This window comes from Orbicella faveolata, unplaced genomic scaffold (assembly GCF_042242905.1).
Source record: "Orbicella faveolata isolate gen_17 unplaced genomic scaffold, um_ofav_v1 contig_47, whole genome shotgun sequence".
Taxonomy (NCBI): domain Eukaryota; kingdom Metazoa; phylum Cnidaria; class Anthozoa; order Scleractinia; family Merulinidae; genus Orbicella; species Orbicella faveolata.
Window position 1 is genome coordinate 17,521,448 of NW_028301577.1, and position 22,147 is coordinate 17,543,594.

General features: G+C 40.3%; 3 protein-coding genes across 3 annotated transcripts in view; all 3 read right to left on the minus strand.

Moving 5' to 3' along the window:
* LOC110066021 (trafficking protein particle complex subunit 11-like) overlaps positions 1-5,163 on the minus strand; it is a 36,805-nt gene extending 31,642 nt beyond the window's left edge. Inside the window, exons 1-3 of the mRNA XM_089279295.1 lie at positions 4,926-5,163; positions 3,929-4,098; positions 2,139-2,209 (exon numbers count right to left, since the gene is read on the minus strand). Coding sequence (XP_089135421.1) covers positions 2,139-2,209; positions 3,929-4,098; positions 4,926-5,126 — 442 coding nt within the window. The 5' untranslated portion in view covers positions 5,127-5,163. The remainder of the gene's footprint in view (positions 1-2,138; positions 2,210-3,928; positions 4,099-4,925) is intronic.
* A 9,401-nt stretch (positions 5,164-14,564) lies between these two features.
* LOC149097421 (uncharacterized) lies at positions 14,565-15,480 on the minus strand. Its single transcript, XM_089280445.1, has one exon. The coding sequence runs from the start codon at positions 15,364-15,366 to the stop codon at positions 14,803-14,805; it is 564 nt and encodes a 187-aa protein (XP_089136571.1). The 5' UTR covers positions 15,367-15,480; the 3' UTR covers positions 14,565-14,802.
* Positions 15,481-17,989: 2,509 nt separating this feature from the next.
* Positions 17,990-19,281, minus strand: LOC149097422 (uncharacterized). The gene has a single exon (XM_089280444.1). It carries the CDS (start codon positions 18,697-18,699, stop codon positions 18,136-18,138), a length of 564 nt encoding a protein of 187 aa, XP_089136570.1. The 5' UTR covers positions 18,700-19,281; the 3' UTR covers positions 17,990-18,135.
* Between the last annotated feature and the right edge of the window lie 2,866 nt (positions 19,282-22,147).

A 22,147-nucleotide genomic window follows, 5' to 3' on the forward strand; every position in this document is an offset into this window, starting at 1 on the left:
CATCCCCATAAGTTTCTTTATATGAAGCATTGTTGGTCAAACAAAGGACATTTATTTATATTTCTGGAAATGAAAAAGGCTTCAAAGGGAAATTTGCATATTGTTAAAACGTCAAGCCGGTAAATGCAAGCTATAATCATACTTCAAGTTTTGATCACTACGCAAAGTTACCAACAAACTATTTATTAACACTTGCTTGATCTTAAGCTACCAAAAATGGGAAGAAAATTGAAACAGTCGTTTGAACTCCCTATTTTAACACGTGAACTCTATGTTTTTACAAGGAAAGATCTGTGTTTCGGCACGTGTTGGCAAGTCGTTTGCACAATGTTTATAAATTTGTCTGAATTAAGCATTCTGAGGATCCTCATTGAAAAAATAATATCTCCGTTTCTATTTGACACAAATGTTCATTCATACGGTAAAATACACTTTCTTTAGTCAAATAATTGTTTGTCAAAGTTTCTATGGCATGTCGCTCACATTTAGCTATTTTTTCTTCAAGGGAAAGTTCTGTGTTTCGGCAGGTGTCGGCAAGTTGCTTGCTAGATGTTTACTATCCAAAGTTCCGCAGATCCTTGTCGCAAAAATGATATCTCCGGTTGTATTTGACACAAACCATTCATTCAAATGCTAAAATACTCTTTCCCTGATGAAAGAATTGTTTATCGAAGTTTCTATGGTGTGGCGCTCACATTTTGTTATTTTTAATTTTCTTCAAGGAAAAGTTGTGCATATCAGCATGCGTTTCCAAGTCGCTTGCTTGGACCATGTTTACTTTGTGTCAAAAAAATGTTATCTTTCGGTTGGGTTTGTTCCATGAATATGGGATTGTTAAAGTGTGTATTCCCAGTTCTATTTGACAAAAACAGTAAATTTTTGATTCAATGGCAAAATACTCTCCCTTTTAATGAGTATTCAGTCAGTTAATTTTCTGTCAAGTGCCCAATTGCAAAATGTTAGTTTCAGCTAACATTTTGCTAAGTCTAGTCTGAAGGCAAACACGTGTATACTGTATGTACGCATATTCAAAATAAAGAAAACTCTTCCTCGCTCTGTGGCAAGCTGTCAAGCCATTGAAAACAACAATGACCTGTTAAGAAAAGAAGAAACAATAGGATAGTTCATACATATTAATGGTGCATACGCACATATACTGTATATGCGTATGTGCGTATATGCATACACGTATACATGTATTGGGCTGACGCGAACTATGCGTCTATTTTGGTTCAGATGTATCTGAGCTGCACTGTATGCTTCATCAGTTTGAGTTGTGTTGTGTTAAGCAAAACAAATCCCATATAATTTTCATTAAATACCACGATTGCACTACATGTAAAAGGAACTTTTGTACAAATTCAAATAGAAAATCTGTAAATTTTCAACAAGAGCGAATTAAAAGGAATGTTTTTCAAGTTAAAATTGAAAACTTGACCACTGCACTGGGATATTGATACAGTAGACTAACATGATAGCAGTGTGCCATGAATGGTATCTAACTAACTTTCCTGAGACCACTGACAACACCATCTAGACATCAAGGGCCTACCCACATGGCAGCAATATAAACTTAACCTGGAATGAAAAATTTCTTGCCATGTTTTAAGAACTGTTTTTACAAATTTCTGTCTTTTATTCCATAAAAAAGCTCAGCCGCACCAACTTTATATAATGTTATCTGCTCCCCAAAAGTAACAACTCCCAGAAAGCAGTGAGTCCCAAAGGTTGCCAATTCTGAAAGTAACAAGGGTCATTACTTTTGGAATTTTACCGTGTTCTCAAGCTCCACCAAACTTTATCAATGAAAATCACTTTTATACAAGAAAAATAATTGACATTTAATCCATGTGTTAATTATATGCCAGTGCTGAAAGGTTATTACCCTACAAGGTCTTGCAGCCTAGTAGGGAACAATTGAAAACCAATAAAGCACTATTTTTAAAATAAATAAATAAAAATTAAAATAAAAACTTAAAAACAACAACAAAAAAAACTGATCACCCTTTCTGCTAAAGGAAAAAAGGTTGAAAATGTCTGCTTTTACCCTTTTTTTTTCTTTTAGCACAAAATGTGATCAGTTTGTTTACTAATTGCAAGACCGTGTTGGGTAATCCGGCATTATTAGTGTGTCTTACCAGGTGGAAGAGGTGCATTCTTTTGAATGAGCACAACAGCTACCTTGGTGTTCTGGTCTTGGAGACTGCTTCTGCTCGGGAAGCAACATATTATTTCAAAAATATACAAATGATACCAGAGTAACGTTTCCCTAACCTGATGTAAACTTTTTTGGGAGTTTAGCTCAGATTAGGGAAACAAGAAATGGAATCTCCAATCTAATTAAGGCACTAATATACAATCTGATGGGTCATAACCATGTTCACAAAGCCTCATTCAGAATTACTATGTGTCCAGTCAAGAGGTGGATGGGTTTATGGATATGCTTATTTGAAACAACAGCGGCTGACTCAAAATTCTACCGAGTGTTCTATTATAATCCAATAGGATCCCAAGGTAAGACACTGTAGAAGCCTCTAGGATCTTCAGGCCAGCTGAAACCTTTCTGATTGACTAGGACAAGTAGAAATTTGGATGAGGAAATCTTTCATGTGGCTTGTCCAATGGACAACCATATTTCTGGTAATGAAGAAATACTCAAATGAATGACATTTGACATAAAACTTTAAAGAGCAGGGCTCGAAATTAACTTTTTCGTTCGGGAGCCAGCTGGCGACTAACAGAAAAATTTTGGTCGCCAGATCGTAAATTTTGGTTGCCAACTTATTTTATATATAACTTACAAAAGAACAAGATTTTATACGTTACTTCGCACGTAAGAAAAGTCACAACTGAAGAGCGAAAACAATTAAAAACAACACGAGTAACACTTAGTTACAGAAAGCTACTGCTGTTCTCAGGTGATATGTCCCTGGTCCGAAGGTGATGGTTATCTCCATAGTCATTTTAAATGAAGCGAAGCATAAACATTTCAAGTCCGTGGTTTTCATTGTGAGACAAACATGGGTCCTTGCATTTTTTCCCTTTGCTACTTCTTCGAAATGCCGTTCTTTATTTTCGACTTGCTTTCCTCAACGCCTTTCGCTGCCGACAAACAGTTTCGGAAGAAGCCGCTGAAACAATATGGCGCGCTGTGAACGCAGTATCAATGTGTCGAAATACATTCAATTTTTCAATTATCTTGTAATATTCAGGCATTATTTTACTGGGGACGGAAAGGAGAGTTGTATACTAGCTACCATATTCGATTGATTTCCTAATATAAAGATTTAAAAACAAAAGTTGTGTCGTGGTTTTCTTTACTTATCAGACAAAACGTGAGTCGCTAGTCGCCAGCTGGCGACCAGTTCTGAAAATTTAGTCACCAGTGCTCAGTTTTTGGTCGCATTGGCGACTAGTGAGTCACAATTTCGAGCCCTGAAGAGAGAAAACAGGATTTTCTGGTTTTGGTGTTTGACTTTGTCCTAAGCAAAAACATCTGGGCTCTGGTGATGAGACTGCTGTAAATATAGTGCAGATTATTTGTACAAGGCAGTGTGAAGTATTTTACACATAATTCTCAAACTCATAATTAATAATTCATAAAGTTTAAACAAAGGAAATCATGACTGTGACGGTGTATGGATATCTGATCTTAAATAGCATAGATTTTAATAATTTTATTTTTCGGTTTTCTCCTTAGTTTTAGATTCGATTTGAGACAATACATCAAATACTCAAGACAGTGTTTGACCACATTAATTTCCAAAAACCTAAAAGTTTGTGAAAAATACTCCCCTACACATCGTATTTTCAACTCCCTTCTCGGTGTTTGAAAATGTGGTCAAACATGGTCTCTCATGTTTGATACATTACTGAATAAGAGTTACTGTACTGGTAGGGGCTGTATTATCATCATTTTTAATAGTACCTGACTTTTTCCAGTTTTGAAGCACATTCAGTTTGTTTGTCTTTCCACTGAGTGTCATCCCAATCCAGTTCATAAAACATGACCACAACAGCTGGAGTAAGGTAAAGATGCTTGTGCATCCATTTAGTTTTTAGGATACCCTTTAGTAAATACCACTCATATGTAGAACGCTATAAAATAGAATCATAGTTACTGGTTTGAACCCAGGAGTAAGAGTGGTTCATTTTATGTGAGTCAGGGGTTTCATTAACTTATTCAGCAGGAGGACAACTGATTTTCACAGAGGGACAAAACTTTTTGAACCAAACTTTTTTACAAGAAAGAGTTTCCTCTAGATGGTCAAACCAGGCAGGCAAAATCAGGCAATTTGCTCAGTGCTTGGCCCTTAATGAAATCCCTGGACTGATTGAGTAAATGAGGGAACTCCTGTGAAAGACTTTTGTTTGTCATGCCCACTGACATTTGAAACTGAGCAGGAGTTGCCTTTTAATTAATGTGAACCAATCAAAGCTTAAGATAAATGTTGATAAATAGGAATACCTTTCAAGTCTACCTATTGTCAGCAACTCAGGAACGAAAAGGTCACTAAATGGTAACTATATCTGATCTTTGACATGGGGCAGACTCAGATGTCACAACAGATGTTCAAAATCCCAACCAAGGGATCAATCATGGAGTGAAATTCTCATCCCTTGCCTGCACTCCACCAACACAGGATTTCCATTGATAGGTGCATAAACCCCCTTTAAACTTATTTCTCCTCGGACCCCCCTTTTTACGGGGGGGGGAGGGTGGGGAACGGGAGCAGTTTGGGATAATACAGCGTAAGGGCAAATCATTCATCACTTTGGACATATTTTTCCAGTGGTTATGACCTTGTACAAGTCTAATGTTTAACCCTTAACATAAATTTGAAGTAAGTCCAAACGCAACATTTCGCTTTGCCACGAAGCTTGCATATTCAGAAGGAATTTTCACAATATTAGGTTATTCTTACCTTCGACTTGGCTTTGGGAAACTCGTGATCAATTGGCAAAAGTCTGAAAGAAAGTGGAACTCTGTCAGGATGCCTGTTGACAGAAAAAGACTCCCAGATGGCCTTATGCAAAGGTTTCTGATTTATGTCGAGCCCCATCAGAGCTATAAGACCAAGCGGCCGAGTCGCTAGTTCTGTTGGAAACTCACTGGCAGCCGCCATCTTTGTTTTGGGGATGTAACCTGGCCTCGTTTTCGAGTACAGAAATTAGGTGATTTTTCGGGCAAAACGCTCATGATTCGTGCAACGACACTTTGGCGTGATTTCCAAAACTCGTAAATAAAGTTCCTAGTTGTTACTTTTTTTAGAACTTTTTCTTTTAAAAAGTTTTAGATTGTACTTGGATTGAGACTGTTGTTAGAGTATGATTGATTGATTGAGTACGCAATCTTCGAACAAAACTATTTTAGGAATTACCGCGTGCGTGAAATTACGTGTCGTCTAATTATCACGAATTTTTCATCGATCTGCGAAAATTAAATCACGTGAAAACAAACTCCCTCCAAAAAAAATTCCGCAAAAATTTACTCCTTTTATTTAAATTGCCGAATTTCAATGAATTGGTTTCAAACGGTGTAACGAAAACGACCAATGACTTCCGTTTTTGTTACTTTCAAGTACCGTACATGAAATCCGCGAAAAATTATTCCCAAGAGTACAGTCTGAAATCCAAATTCGCGAAAATTTTTCCCTCGAAACCTGAAAAATCCAAAATCCGCGAAATTAAACTCCCGCGAAAATCTCATGCCACACGGTTTCATCAGATGTGGGAACTGAGAACGATTTTGTTTTTCATGCAATTTGAGTGCGTTTGCATCCCGATTTCAACAATCACGCATACGGAAATTGCGTAAATTTTTCGGGCAAGAAGGTCACCGCTCCCCCAAGTCCGAAAGTGCCCGTACGCCTATGAAGACTGGGCGGGGAAGGGCGGGAGGTGGGGGGACGATTATCTGTCTCCTTCATGCTTCAAGCGATTTGCAATTGCGGTAGCTCCGTCATTTTGAAAATTGCGTAAAAAAGACAGTGTAGTCATGATTCTGTTTTTTGTTTCTCTTTGTCAAGGTTAATTCACGTAATTAAGGACGAAAGGACGAACTATTTTTAAAATTTTTTTATACTTCCCAACTCAAATACGTTTTACGACTGGAGGAGAACTTGTCACGTGTCATGGGTCAAAACTCACTCATAGGTCAAGCAAAACTTACTTACTCCCTAGGGAAATGACATACTGTATTTTGAGGACTGGATTGAACTGGAATGGACTGGACTAGTAAAATGAGGACCAGTAAAACGAGGATCAGTAAAACGAGAACTGGTAAAGGAGAACGCAATAAACTAGTTGTCTTTAATTTAAACGATCATCTGTCATCCAAAGAGCATCAAATGCTAATCAGATTTAGTACATATCTACCAGCGTTCTATCACGAATCGGGCTGCGCCTTCAGCTCGGGCTGCGCCCTCGTCAACTATCACGTGATAAAAATCTCGAGCTCATTATCTAATTGTTAAATAAACTACTTCTAACAAAAACAACGACATATATACTAGGGCTACATGAAAGGATCTAATGTACGTACAGTATATACGTATTTATATCATGCCATAGGAAATACAGCCAATTTGAATACAGGAAATTAAGCCTTGTATTACATTCAATAACCTTTCCATCATGCGCCGCGCGTATGTCGCATAGATTGAGTTGTCCACTGTATTTTCTATGGCATGGTATAAAATACTTATGAAACGCTCTCTCGTGGTATGCTTGTCACAAAGGCTCGTGTGTACAACGAGAAAATACAACTGACTGTGGAACATTCCACGGTATACCACTCGAAAGCGTTGCAAAACTAGTATTTACTGTATTGAGGATCCCAGCTTCTTCCTCAAATCGACGTTTCGCTTCGGCCGACTCGCCTTTCACTTTTTTTTTTTACAATAACATTTTGACTAGCCTATCTACATCCGCCCCCTCCCTTCAAAAAACATAGGGGAGAGGGACGTCTGTGTAGTGGCGTCGCTAATCGGGTTCCCCATTCCGGGTGATATTCCTGGAATGTTTGGAAAGTACACCGTTTGGTTGTTACACTAACGTACCGTTAACGTACGTGGGACATTTCTCGTCTTAAAAAAAAAAAAGAAAATGGCCTATTTATCAAAGCATTCTAAGAGGCACGACTACATTAACCCCCGACATAGACACCTTCAATATATTTTCTCAAACTTAGGGAGCGTTCATTAACTATTGGCTGGAGGGTGAGGGGCGGGAGGGAAGGGCCGGTATTATTTCAAAGGCGAGGGCCCAAAACTTTTAGCCCCTCTCAGGTTAACAGCCCAAAAATCTTGTCCCCACCCCCCGTAACATGTGAGCCCAAAAAATTGTAACCCTCCCCTGTGATAACTTTTTGAGAATTAGAATTTTGCATCGCAAGAATCCATATGAGCGTGATTTTCAGACAATTATTTCATTGGAATAAGAAAAAAGTGTTACTGCCTTTGCTCTCATTGGTGCTACTTCTATTGTCTTTGTCACCACTTTCATCATCATCACTTGCATCACCGCTACTCTCATTTCCAGAAATACCCAACATTGTTCTCAGCTCTGATTTCGCGCTGTCATTTAAAAGTTTACACTGTTCAGACGTCAAAGCTACCACCAATTTCTGTTCTCGTTTTCCAAGTTCCTTGACGATGTCTCTACACAAATCCTCCTTCTCGCAAGGTCTTAGACCTGTACGTCGTGGAACGAAAACTGAAACATTCAAGAGGGGCACTAAAGCAAGAAAAAATAGATCTGATAACCATAGACACTGCTAAGAAAATGATTGAAGGTAGCGAAGTTCTGGATGAGACCCATTGTGATGATAATGTATATGGTGGTGTCGTGGAGGAATCGGAGAGGATGATAACGATGATGACATCCATGAGGATTCTGATGAGAATCAAGAGAAAAACAAATCGGTCCAGGAAAATAACTTTGGGAATCTTTTACAGACCACACGATATGGCCAAACTTGAAGGACCTGGAGGAGTAGAGCACAGAGCAAGAGCTGCGGACTTTTCTTGAATAGAGACAGGAGCCATAATCGGGGACGGAGACCGTAAGCGCGCGCCATTTCTAGTATTGGGGTTGTCCACAATAATTGTCCCATATCATAGGTGCGCACGGATCCCAAGACTTACGGTCTCCGTCCCCGATTATGGCTCCTGATAGAGACAATTTTCCTTTTGCCATTCACTGATAAGTTAATATGCACAATTTGTTCACTCTTCAAGTTGACTACAAGACAGGAATTCAATATAAAGTCACAATGGGGCTGTCAGGGGTTCTCTTTACTTGGTGAAACATTGGGTTTTGTAAATGATTGTAACTAGTCAAAGTAATAGCGATGGCGGGGCCGATGATAGTGATCAGTAACATTGAAATTTCCCAAATCATTGCAGCCTTACAAAATACAAATTAAATGTTAAGTCTTGTGACTTGTCGTCCTCCACTCAACTTGCTAAAACTGTTTATGCCTGCATGTTATTCTTTTACGTCGTATATTCTTAAAGTTAGATCTAACGTGGAACTAATTTAAAAGTAATGTTAATATTTTTTTTATTTTCTTTGTCTCTCTAGTTGTTTGTTATGCATTATTTTGTTACTCACGTAATATGATAGCTGATCCGCCTAGATTAGCCTAATGCTACCAGCAGATCAGTTTTACATTTGTATTAATTTTTAAACGCGATTGAAGTAAAGCAATCGCAACATTTCAACACAACATATCGCGACATTGTTGGGCGCAACATGTTGTGCGCATTTGGCCACCCTGTTGGGACGTGTTGCGACACGTTGGGTGTTGTTGGCTTAAGCTTGAAAATGGTCAAATTTTTCATGCAACATTTGTAGATATTGCACGATGTTGTACTCCTTTGGCCAGGATGTTTTGCCAGGGCATGCGCACTAGATCGATTTGCGACGCCCAACATAACGCAACGCGTCCAAACGCGCGCAACGTACATGTTGCGCCTTACGATGTTGCGATATGTTGCGTTGAAATGTTGTGATCGTTTGGCCGGGGCTTAGGTGTGAGTAAACGTTGCGAAGATGCAAGGTGCTTTAACAGATAATTTATAAAGTCTGCAACCAGCAACATGTAGTTTTAATTTAGCATGGATGTCGTGTAAAACATTAAGCTTTATACACACAAGCTTGGACCGAACTAAACAATTGTTAATGTTGATTGAAGGGAATGAATACTAGCTCAGAGCTGAGGTTCATAGTGGAGCTCCAGAGCGCTAAGCGTGCCAGCGGAGCACCAGGGGTGAGGGAATTTGGTAAACCGTCAAGCCGAGAAAATTTGGTTATGACGTCACGTACGAGTGACGTCCGTCCGTCCGGAAGGCTCTGGAGAAAGAGGAGGGGAGTCTCAAGGTAACGCTAACGGGAGAGCACTAGCCTGCAGAGCAGGCGAGATTTTTTCGAGCGAGCGCTCACATCGTAAAAAGTTTAGCCGCCATCTTGAATTTTTCATGCAGTGGAAGACTGGGGAGAGCAAGAAAGTTTTACCAAGGGGGTGAATGATAGGTGAGAGGAAGGATGGGGGACGGGGTGGAGCGAAGAAAATCTCATTTTTCCCCTCCCCCATCCCCCACCGTCTAACATGGCGGTCTAACATGGCGGTCTAAAAAGGCGGTCGCAAGGTTGTAACGCTAACTCGCCCCAATAAGACGCCTGCACTGCAGGCTAGGAGAGCACAAGAATGCCATCTTTTCTCGGCGGGATTTAAGAAAAGAAAACTCATTTCTTTTGTTATGCCAACAAACTATGGCAGACTTGATATAGGTAGGATTTAACTGAAGCAGAACGTGAAAGACAACGGCAGAGAGCAAGAATTAACAAGCAAGGAAGTAGCCAAGAAGTTCGCAAAAGAGAACGAAGAAAGGAGGCGAAATAACCGAAAAATTGACTCAAAAGACTGCAGAATCCCACGCAAAATGTGCAGCCGTGCAAGAAGTCACATGATTCATTAAGTGATACTCAAGAGAAATCAAACGTGTTTCGTATGTTTAGGAAAAAAAACCCCGTAAACATGGCGGAAAAGGTGCTTCATTCGTTGATCTATCGAAAAGGTTAGTTCAGTTCAGTCTTCACAACTTTTGCTGGACGTTTCTGCCTGGAGGATTCACACTGAAGTGGACATTGTCAAATTGCGGCAAGCGACTCCTTATTGTAGAAACGTTCGTTGCATTTTCCATAGAAATTATCGAGATGCTTCGCTGAGACAAGGTTATCTTTTTACCTTCGAATGTCGCAACTGTGTAAATCTATTCAGTACGTCAATGGCTCTAAAACGCGCTCAGGCTAAATATACAATGACAGCAATCAAGTCCAAAAGAAGATACGAAAAATCAGCCATTGCGGTTCGCGTTCCCCAAAATAGGCAGAATCTGGTCATTTCACATTGTTGTTTTGCAGATGACGGCTAAGAAATGTACCAAGATTCAGAACACACGCGCAGAACCTTTGGTCTACTCATTAAACCTTTTGTCTAGTGACGTTCTAGTTGGCGTCGCCGTCGTAGTTTGCTAAAATTATAAGCGGGCCGCACACCCCCACCCAATTTTTCTGGGAGTAACTCCGCCGGGTTGGTAATTTAATATTAAAAAGCTGAAGGCTAAGAAAGAGAACTTTGGATAATGAGCCGGCGGGTTGCTTACCCTTTAACTGGCTTACCCTTTCACTCGCGTTTCACTACAAGTAGAAAAGGGACCTTAGGCAAACCACGACGGCAACGGCAACGCGGAACGTCACCAAACAAAAGGCTTATGAGTAGAACAATGGTTGTGCACGTGCATTATATATCTTTGTACATTTCTTCGCCGTCCTCTGCAAAACAATAACGTGAAATGTGAAAATTTTGCGTCACGGTTGTCTGGAGAACGTGAACCACCACGGCTAATTTGCTAAATTTTCATTTCGAATTTATCGATGTGTCCTAGATTCAGTTTCGTGATAGCTTTGACAGTGATAAACAAAGTAAATGACTTAAGAATATTACGAGATTCGTAGGCAAAATATTAACTCATTTTTTAATCGACGTTGTCCACGGCGTAGCCATCGTCGTTTCTTAAGCTCCCTACTCTTTACTTTGTCCAAGTTTTGTTTCATGAATTGTCGTTCGTATGTTAGTTCCTCTCATGAATTGCTTTCTTTTAGCAGGTTCCTAGGACGATTCAGCTGACATAAAGAGGAAGGCCATCTTAATAAAATAAGCCATTTTCTCACTGCCGCTACGGGCTTTTAAAAATACAATAATGTAGAGTTTTAAGTTCCAATTTGAAGCGTTTTTGTTTTCTGTTAATTACATGTAAAATTGTTGGAGTCAGGGTAGCAACATTAAATCACAGGAGTTGACTCAGAGTCACATGTGACTTAGGAGTGTAAATTACAGGTTTTGGTATCAGTCAGGGTGTTCAGGAGAGAACGGCAGTATTTTGTAGAGTTTCACTAGAGAAAATACCAATAGGCCATCTTACTGGGTTGAGTGACGTATAAAACTTGACGATGTTAACTCATACATTTGTTTGTTTTAGATTTGCATCCTTTAGAGGTCAAATAAAGCTTTCTCCACGCCTAGACTTGACTCCTTCAATTCAATAATAATAACGATAATGATAATGATAATGATAATAATAACGAATATTTATACAGGATAGCCCTTCAGTGCAAGAGTACCGTTATCAAAGGGGTCCTGTCTAAATAACATAATATAAGGATAAAAACTAAAATAAGATAAGAATGACTTCGTAACTTATTAACTACACCAATCAGGAATATGATTAACGTTTTCCGACGAGCATGTCCGCCTCTTGTACACGGAGCCTTCCCTGTATGGCAAGAAATACATTTAAGCTCAGTTTTAGTGCGTCTCGTCCAGATAGTTCGAAAGGAACAGCTTTTCTTACCCATTTGTGTACTTTAACTGCTGAAATTGCTACCCTTCTAAATGCCTGCAGCATAAAGATAATATCCTATTCTGGCATGGCCTTCCCGTATTTGCCATAGAAGGATCTCCAGGAGAGGGGGGGGGGGGAGGGGGGGGGGACTCATATAAAGAGTACAGGGGTGCTCATCATACCTGTTAGGAGTTAAAAACGTGGTTTTGATGCCTCTTAGGGTGTTCGGCCTTAGAAGGTCCACAGCGGGAGCCTTTGCAGTACCTTTTAGGGTATTGAAATAAAAAAAATGACAGGAGATATGAATGTGTTGTTTTAGAATTGGTACCTCTTAGGGATGCAAATCATTTCAAGCCACACCCACAAAACAGGATCTTGGTACCTCTTAGGGGGTTCTATTCAAAATTCCCGCGGAGCATCCCCGTCCTTTCTACATGGGAGTTCCCTCCCAGGCAACCATCCGTCCACCTCTCTTTTAGGATTTGGCAAGTCCTCTGTCAACTACATTTCAGTCAACACAATTTGGAAATTTGCGCCGGGGTTTTTACTTCTTCGCTGTAACGTTTACTTTTATACCAGTTATTTTATTCATTTCATTGCCTTCCTCTAATTATGTTTCGTCAGAGTTCATGGTAAATTAAATTATCCTTGACTGAATAGAATAATGGCTGCATCAGTCAATTCTAACAATGCTGTTTCGTGGGGGGTCTTTCATGGCAATTGATCTTTTGCTCAGCCCAGTCCTCACCACACCCTCTGAAAAGTTTGACTTAAAAACTGAAAATATGCCTAGGGGGTTATTTAGCACCCAAAATTTGACAGATATATTACGGAGAAACTTAATGCTGTTATAGTGGCATCCTCTTCTCAAATTAAAATGGTTGAAACAAAAAGAGAACAATCTGCCCCAATTTATATATCCGTTGACATACGATATATAAATATGCAATATGTGCAAGACCAATACAATCATTTTTTTGTTCACGTAATCAGGAGTCATTTCAAAGGTATTCAGATATCAATTATTTGTATTGTTTTCTGTAGGATTAAAGTGCAGGCAGTGCCCTCTTCTTAGTCGCCAAATGGGGGTTATAGTGCCAGGTGTTCCTATCAAGGAGCGTGGAAACTGGGAATGAGACAGCTTGCTAATCATGTGCACTAGTTTGGTGCCGCATTTGAACACTTTTGGATCTTCAGTATACTTTCCCATTCAATTTCTGTCAAACCCCTTTCACAATAATGCTTGTTTGGATTAACTTTAAGAACAAAAGGGTAGATAGAAATGTTGCCTGCTTGCAGAAGTCTACCATTCAATTTCATCTGGAAGAAGTAACCTGTGTAGCAGGCGTAATAGAGGGAGCAGCGATGGAAGGAGGGGGTGACTGCGACACAGACTAGGAAGAATTGACATGTGGGAAGCGCCATCTCTAAATGTGCTCCAGTATCCTGCCATTTTTCCCAGATTTCACTTTATTGGTGTGAAAGAAAATAGTAGATGTCTACATGCAAGCAAATGGAAGTGAAAACTTAAAATACCGGTAATTATTTATTGGTCAACTTCTAATTTCTCTTTTCAGCAATAGGAAACATGAAAAGTGATCCTAGCAGGGCTAGTTGTGTTTGCAGATTAAACAATGACCTGCAAAGAAGCTTGAAAAGCTAAAATCTAAAAGTTCCAAATGTTTGTAATTTGCTTTTCCTGCAGGCTTCATTGCAATAGTTTACCCTTGGATGCACACAGTTGTCTCGCGACCTAAACTTTGTCTGCAAATTATCTTGAAATCAGTTAAGCTGTAGAGGATCTTGCACAATTTTGTTTAAAGCTTCTTTGATATAATTTTCACTTTTATTGCTAATAAGCAACGTGGATTAAAAAAAATGAGCCTCTTTAAAACATCAAATGTTATGGATGCATCACATTTTTATGTGGACCATGCCAGTTGCCCAAAAATTGTGTATTCACTGTCTAGGGGAGTGGGAACTTGACATCAGTGGTTGATTTTGGGGTGTGGAATATGACACTATGTGGGAGGGGTAGGGGGGGGGTATTTGAACAAATTGCCTTGAGATCATGGTGAGGTACTGCACTGAAGGCATAAAGAGACAACACTATTCTTTATATAATGGACATCAAAAACAATGCCATCAAAAGGTTTGAACAATGCTTGTGCTATTTGGGAACATTCAGTACTGTGGAAGCTGAAAAGCGGTTGTTCCAGGGTTTTGTTTCCTTTTCCACTTAAGCTTCTTATTTCCCCTGTATGTATAGGGGGCCTGGGCATTTGATTGCATAGTAAGAAACTAAGGGGGGCATTTGAACACCATTTTTGCCCAAGGGAAAAGGAATTACACCAACTGAAAATTTTAAAATGTCTAATAGCCGGTTTCCTGGTGGGGAAAGGGGGGGAGAAGTTGAATTTTCTATTCGACTAGTATTAGACATTGCTTAAAACTTTACAAACCAGTTTGAACCAAAGCTTACTGGTATCCCCTTTAAGTTGACACTCTGTATTGGGTGGACATCTCTAGACAAGGTCCCAAGGATGTCCACTTATGGGAGGTGTGGCTCACCAAGTCTTCCCATTGGTACCTGAATATTCTTCTTTGTGTGTAGCTGGTATGTGTTACTTTCTATTGAGAGTAAGACTCCGAAAATCTTGTTCATAACTATTGTTTATTGCATTTTGAGGCAACAACTACCCTGTCACGAGAGAAGAATAATTTTATGAGTTCTCAGAGAAGCTCTAAACGACATTGATTAAAAAACGATTTGGGTTAGGGGGGGGGGGGAATGAATCGACTTTTAATTGCGGACTAATGATAATCAACTGAGGGCTTATGGACGTGGGGGCTGCATGGAAACTTATCGTAAGGAGAATAACTAGTTCTTCTACTAATTGTCTTTGTTGACCTGAGTATCCAATTTTGGTGTTATGTACTCTTGCAGTGTGTTCCACAGCTCTGGGTACAAAGATTGGACTTCTTTCTCTGTAGGCACAAAACAATCTCTGCTATCAAAGCCTGGGGCAACCTCCTCTGACATCAACGTGAAAGGTATTTCATCAGGAAATGAGGAACAACTCTTTTCATCAACTAAGATTTTTCCACATTTGAGATAACCACCGGGAACTCTCAGTTGAGGAACATGACCTTTCGTAACGTCGCGCCCCAAGATATGCTCCTCAATTTTGCCTTCTGGAGAAACAAGAATGTAGTATGCTGGCCATCCATCGTGAAAATAGTGTGTGGTGTCACTCTTGTTGCTGAGTAAATAGTTTTTTCCTCCCTGTTCAGGTGACATCATGAAGTAAATAGTGGTGAATACATTTCGTTCGCTCCCCTCTCGTCCGGGAATTTGTACCGTTTCAGGCGATCTGAATGTTTCTTTGAAGTATCCTCCAAATGGCACGGGAATTAGCCCAAGTTTCTGAGCAATTAAATCCTTTCTGTGCTGCATAAAGATTGCGAGGTTTGTTTTGGTGTTGTAGGATTTTGTATGTTATACGACTTCGCCAAGTTGGTGCTTACTTCAAAAGACTAAAGCGTATGGAAGAGGATTATGCAAATTTTTTAACAAAGTCACGCAATATCGTACCAAAGTGGGGCGCGGGCTCTGGGTACGAGTTGGGCTTATTAGCTTTGTGATTAGTCTCTTAACTCACAGGCTGAATTCACTATTAAATTCTGAATGAATGTAAGAAAACAGAGGGATTGATGGTTTGTAGAAAGAACAGTGGCTCTCACTGACACATATTTATAGACTCAACCACATCTGCATGCATAAAAGGGACGCAACTATTTACAGTCTACCGACATCCGGTGGGGGTAGGAGCTTTCCATAAGCAGACACCGGGGGAAGTACCTTTTTCAGACTTCAGGTATATAAAAGGTAGGGATTTCACAAGTTGGAGAAAACTAAAAGGTAAGGAAATCTGTTATGGAGCAAGAGACTAAATAATATGATCTGATCATAGTCTCTTGTATAATTTAGTTATCCACAAGGGTCTTAAATTGAAATATTGCAAACAGACGCAGCATACGGATGTATCATTTAAGCACTACGTGAAAATGACAATAAGACTTCCTTTTTTGGCATTTTATTCACAATAAGGGCCAGATATGAAAGAGTGTGAAAGAGACACCTTTTTTTCCACCAAAGATATACGAAAGGGGTACCTATCCTGTCCCAGTGGTATACAAAAGGTTAAGAGGTTGGATGTTAGGGCAGAGCCTCCCCTTACAAAACTTTGCAGAGCACCCCTACCCTCCTGTCTGGGAAGCAGGCAGGTGGGAAGAAAACAGGTCCTTCACTACCGCATCCACTTGGATTTTATACACTACCGCTACAAGTGTTTGTGAGTGTTAAAAGACTGATGCTCGTCTAAATTGGGCAAAAGAGAAAGATGACTTTCTATGATAATTTTTCCTTGCTCTTTGTCAAGCCAGTTTGCACCTTCAGGACTAGCATGAGAACAAGATAATAAAAAACAAAGCATGGCAATGCTAGTACAAGGGCAAGCATGAATGTAAGCACAAGTTAAACTGAGAGAGTCTTTTTTTCTTTTATGCTCTTGCAGCTTCATGTTGTAGACCAGGATGATGCAGGCACAACAGCCACGTGTATCACCTTGTGTTTATGCTAATCATTGCTATTTAGGAGCTAAAATCCTGGGGGAACTCCCAATAATGGCCTATACGGGGAGGCTCCACCTAAAAGAAGTACCTTTTTCGGGGTGGGATTTTACAAGTTGAGATGTATGAAAGCGTCGTGAAATCTGTCATTTAGTTATTTAAAAGGGCCATAAAATTATTAAAATATCTCTAACAGATGCACCCTATGTCTATATCACTTCATTAATTGGGCACTACACGTAACTGACAAGAAGACTTCCTTTATTGGCCATTTATTCATAATACGAGCCAGTTATAAAAGTATGTGAAAGGGCATTCTCGTCCCCAGAGGCTGCGCTCCTTTTGGTCAGCACCAAAAATCACGAGCCCTGGCCAGACCCAATTTTCTGAGCATGCACAGAGCATTCATTTCATATTCTCAGCCAATTGGATTTGTCAGATTTGATGGGAAGTCCATGAATCAGGGACTTCTGGTGTTGTTGCTCATGCTCGGAAAATTGGGTCCCGCCAGAGGTCACGATTCTTGGTGCTGACCAAAAGGAGCGCAGTCTCTGGGGATGAAAATGGTGAAAGGAGTACCTTTTTTTTAACTTAAGGTATATGAAAAGGGTACCTCTTCTGTCAAAATGGTATACAAAAGGGTAAAGGGTTGGGGCTAAAAATGACTCGTGTGAAACATGACATAGCAGTGGTGGATTTAGGGGAGGACCACCCTTCCCCCTTATTTTGGGTGTCACGAACACTATATAAACTGTCATAAATAGTCCTTTATTTAGATCATTAGGAGATCAGTCTTTGCCAGTTTTGTTTAGGCCATCGCAGTTGGCCTTTTAATTACCTTAGTTTCCTTTTAATTATCAGTCAATTCTGTTTTCTTGGATAGAACACCTGTTAGCCATATGCTTCCTGTTTGGCGACATTCCGCCATTGAATGCCCTGTTCCCCACATGATAAGGAACACCACTTTTGATTTTAGCGAGTCAGAGTTACGTTATCATAGGAGAAAGAAGTCATTGGAGTTTATTAGTAGTCAGTCCTTACACTAACTATCAGAGTACCGTTGGAGCATTGGAGTTACCTTTTCTTTTTCAGGCTTTAACACAGTACCGGACGTAAGTTCTACCCGTTTATATTCACCTTCTCGTTTCTCCATTTACCATGCCTTTGTAAATCTTGTAAATTTTAACTCTCTTTTAATTATGTATTGTAATCTACTCTGTAGTTTTCACCGTATATGTATAATATTGGGCCAAGTCGACCTTAATAAACGCTGATCAAGTAAAGTCTGTCCAATTGTTCTACATTGGGCGGTTGACGCTCGACGATCTCACCGCGCACCACATGCCAGCTACCTGGGTTCGTTACATTGGGTGAAAAAAGAAAAAAGAAGGAAGGACGAAAAGCCGGCAGGGCAAGCAAAAAAAAAACACACCTCCTCTCCCCCCCCCCCCCCCCCCCTCCTTCTTGGCTGAAGGTCTGGATCCACCACTGCATAAGTTAATTCTAGTTAGGGCTAATTATAATTGATGGAGGGCTTATCAACATGGGGGCTACACAGAGCCTTATATTGCACGGACAATAACTAGTTCTTCTATTAATTGTCTTCGTTGACCTGAGTATCCAATTTTGGTGTTATGTACTCTTGCAGTGTGTTCCACAGCTCTGGGTACAAAGATTGGACTTCTTTCTCTGTAGGCACAAAACAATCTCTGCTATCAAAGCCTGGGGCAACCTCCTCTGACATCAACGTGAAAGGTATTTCATCAGGAAATGAGGAACAACTCTTTTCATCGACTAAGATTTTTCCACATTTGAGATAACCACCGGGAACTCTCAGTTGAGGAACATGACCCTTCGTAACGTCGCGCCCCAAGATATGCTCCTCAATTTTGCCTTCTGGAGAAACAAGAATGTAGTATGCTGGCCATCCATCGTGAAAATAGTGTATGGTGTCACTCTTGTTGCTGTGTAAGTAGTTTTTTCCTCCCTGTTCAGGTGACATAATATAGTAAATTGTGGAAAACACATTTCGTTCGCTCCCCTTTCGTCCGGGAATTTGAACCGTTTCAGGCGATCTGAATGTTTCTTTGAAGTATCCTCCACACGACACGGGAATTAACCCGAGTTTCTGAATAATTAAGTCCTTTCTGTGCTGCATAAAGAAAGCTAGGCTTGTTTTGGTGTTGTAGGAGACTACGGGCAAACTAGTTCGTACTGGCAACTCAAGGCAACTCACGCAATCTCGTAGGACGAGGGCTCTGGGTAATCTGGGTATGAGTTGGGAGCCTGTGTCACAGCCATTTCTTATGGGACGGGAATGTGTCACAGCGCAGCGCTGTCACAGCAGCCTCCTCTGACATGACAGAGGATACGAGGAGGGTTTCTGCATAATTTTACGCATACTGTATGTTAACAATTCGATGTCACTGGACACCAGGAGCCATAATCGGGGACGGAGACCGTAAGTCTTGGGATCCGCGCGCACCTATGATATGGGACAATTTTTCTATTTTTAGAACAAATTGCGCCATCCTGACGTCATATATCCGCGCGGATCCACGCACATGTCGGGGGTTCTCGCGTGGATGTTGTCACGTTGCATGATCAAATGGTGAGAGTTGAGAGATTCTCTTGCGTATCTTTCACAGCGATGGCAGGGAATAAGGCAGGGAATACGAACCAGGGCGCTTATATGTAGTTTTATGCTCTGAGCCAACGGAAAAGGTGGGTTTTTCAGGGTCGAAAACAAGACTAATCTCGCGCTGGGAATGAATAATAAGATCTGCTCGCGCTAGTTGTAAGCTTACGCGTATGTTTTTGAGTTTGTTCTGACTTAAGGATATAGCAAGAAAACTCTCTACTCTGGTATCGAGTTAATTTGTGAGTTTCTCAGACAATGGTTAATCATAACCAAAACCTGTTTTGATGGTTTCTTATTGTTTCTGCTTGTTTGGTGAGTTTGCAAAAGTTTTTGAAGGGAAAGTCTGACGCGTACAATTAGCTCATTTACATAGTGCAGCTCGTGCACTTTCAAGTCCGAGTCGGTGTTTTCAATTGTCAACAAATCTTGACAAAGATTTCTTTCGTTATCTTTTCCGCTGAGTTGCTGCAAAAGATTTCACGAACGCAAAAAAGGCTACTAACATCATGTGTGTTTCTTCAACATAAGCATAGTGAAGTTTTACACTACGAAATTGAAAATAAACAAGAGTTTTGATATTTTAAACTCGATCAACAAAATCGAAATCGTTATTCAAAGTTGATTAAAGGAAGCGTCATCGTAACTTTGCTGATTATTTCTGCTTTATTCGCATATTTTCAGCTTAGCTTTTAATATGTTCTCAAACATGTATCAATCTTAAACATATTTAAAAACTATAGAGTTATTGTTTGAGTTCGATGTACGTTTTCACACGAAAGTGCGGCGGAAGTACAATTTGTCATGTTTACTGACTGTACAAAACACGCATCGGCGGGCGCTCTCATTCATCGACAACAGATAATTTACTGGATTTTTACACGAATAAAACTGAGCAGTATCTGCGGACGTAAAGTTATTGGGCCTTGATGAAACATCAAGCATTGCTTATAATCCAGGCGAAACTCAAACTAGCAATTATTTTGTTTTACTTTTCGGTCGCGATAGACTGGCAAATTCTCGCAAGCGTGTGGCAAGAGGAGCTAGGAAACTATGAAGTCCTGAAGTTCTGCTATATCTAAATATATCGACCTAGTTTTTTGCTGTGTAACGGAAAAGTTGTTAATCTTCAACATATGTGAAATTTAAAGTGGAGTAATAAACAGCTCATGTAAAAGAAGCATCCGTCGGAACACAACTTGGTCAGCGATATATACCTAAGCTTAAAGCGGAACATACCTAAATTCGACACTGTCTTACTTCACTCAAACTGGAGCAGCTTACGACGAAGATACTTAAGCAAAATTCCAACAGACGTAAACGCGTTGAGTTGTGGGCCAAAAACATAAAAAATTTCGGGAATTTCGGACGCCATTTCCCCCGCGCGACATCCGCAAAAATCCTCGCAGCATGTACGCGCGTGTGCCTCAGGCGATGGCGCAATTTGTTCTAAAAATAGAATTATTGTCCCATATCATGGGGACAACCCCAATACTAGAAATGGCGCGCGCTTACGGTCTCCGTCCCCGATTATGGCTCCTGTGGACACTTATTTACAGACTGAATCCACGTTTAAATTCTGATCGAATTTAAGAAAACGGAGATGGCTCAGTATCAAAATACATGCTAATATAGATAAAAACAGGATCGATGGCAGGTAAAACTGTGGGTAGAAAAACAAGTCCGTCACTATTGCGTCCACTGTGATTTTATACACTACATACACTACATACATTAAACAATTATTGGATGAGGTTTTTGTGATATCCAGAATAATTAAGGTCGAGGTAGGGGTTATCAGCCGAAGCCGAAGGCTGAGGCCGTTAACCCTAACCGAGACCTTGATTATTCTGGATATCACAAAAACCGAATCTAATAATTGTTTTATTACATATTGAACGAAAAAAATGGAGGTCATGTTTTTGCTTCTTCACTGACTGCAAGCAACACAAAGCGCGCGAACTTGACATGATTACCCGTGACCTTGAGTGTCCTTGACATGATGCAGATATGATATGACGTCACAGCCACTGATTTCGAAAATTCACTGTACGCCTTCGGTCAATCAGGAAAGAAATAGTGAGTTCAATGTATAATAAAAGTGGTTATAAGTGTAAGACTGATGTAAGGCACAAGTATGAGCTGAAGTACAAGAGCAAGCATGAACGTCGTACAGGGGGGGGGGGGGGGGGAGTCGCTGGAACGGTTCATGAGCGAAAAAAAAAAGAGGATCACGGATATAAAAATTTCGTTTTCCCGAATCACGAAAATAAGCAAGTACGATACTCTTTTTGATAAGCCGTTCTTATACTAGAAAGAGAGCTTGAACAAAGCAAAATCGTGACGACTCTAACCATTACGAGGACTCTCACGCCTCAAAATTACGGAGAATTGAGTGGTAAAATCACGAATATCGGTTAATAAATAAAGGATATTACACGGTGGCGAGAAGATATCAATTTTATGTTCGAGCGGCAAGAACTATATCTCACGAGTGAACGCTGCGAACGAGTGAGATATTGTTTTTACCACGAGAACATAAAATTCATATCGTCGAGCTAACGTGTAATGTTCTTTTTATTATATAAGGCTGATTTAGTAAGAGAACGGGAACGTCACTTGACGACGGCGCGCGCAGAACAAACACCCAAATATGGTCAAATTAGAACAGAATCCAGGTTACTCCGCGCGCCCTGCAGTCGTCATCTGACCATATTTGGGCATTTGTACTGCGCGCGCCGTCGTCAAGTGACGTTCCCGTTCTCTTGCTAAATCAGCCTATAGACATACTGATGACGCCGTTTTTGACGATTTTTCGAAGATTTCCGACCACTTTCCGAAGATATCCGAAGATTTTCCAAAATTGTTCCGAAGGCCAGACGAACGTTTCCGAGCATTTTCCGAATATTTTCTAAGATTACCGAAGATTACCAAAGATTGTCGAAGATTGCCGAAGACGACCGAAGAA

Coding starts and splice junctions, on each gene's coding strand:
- LOC149097421 (XM_089280445.1), bottom strand. CDS start 15,366: ATGCAGCACAGAAAGGATTTAATTGCTCAGAAACTTGGGCTAATTCCC.
- LOC149097422 (XM_089280444.1), bottom strand. CDS start 18,699: ATGCAGCACAGAAAGGACTTAATTATTCAGAAACTCGGGTTAATTCCC.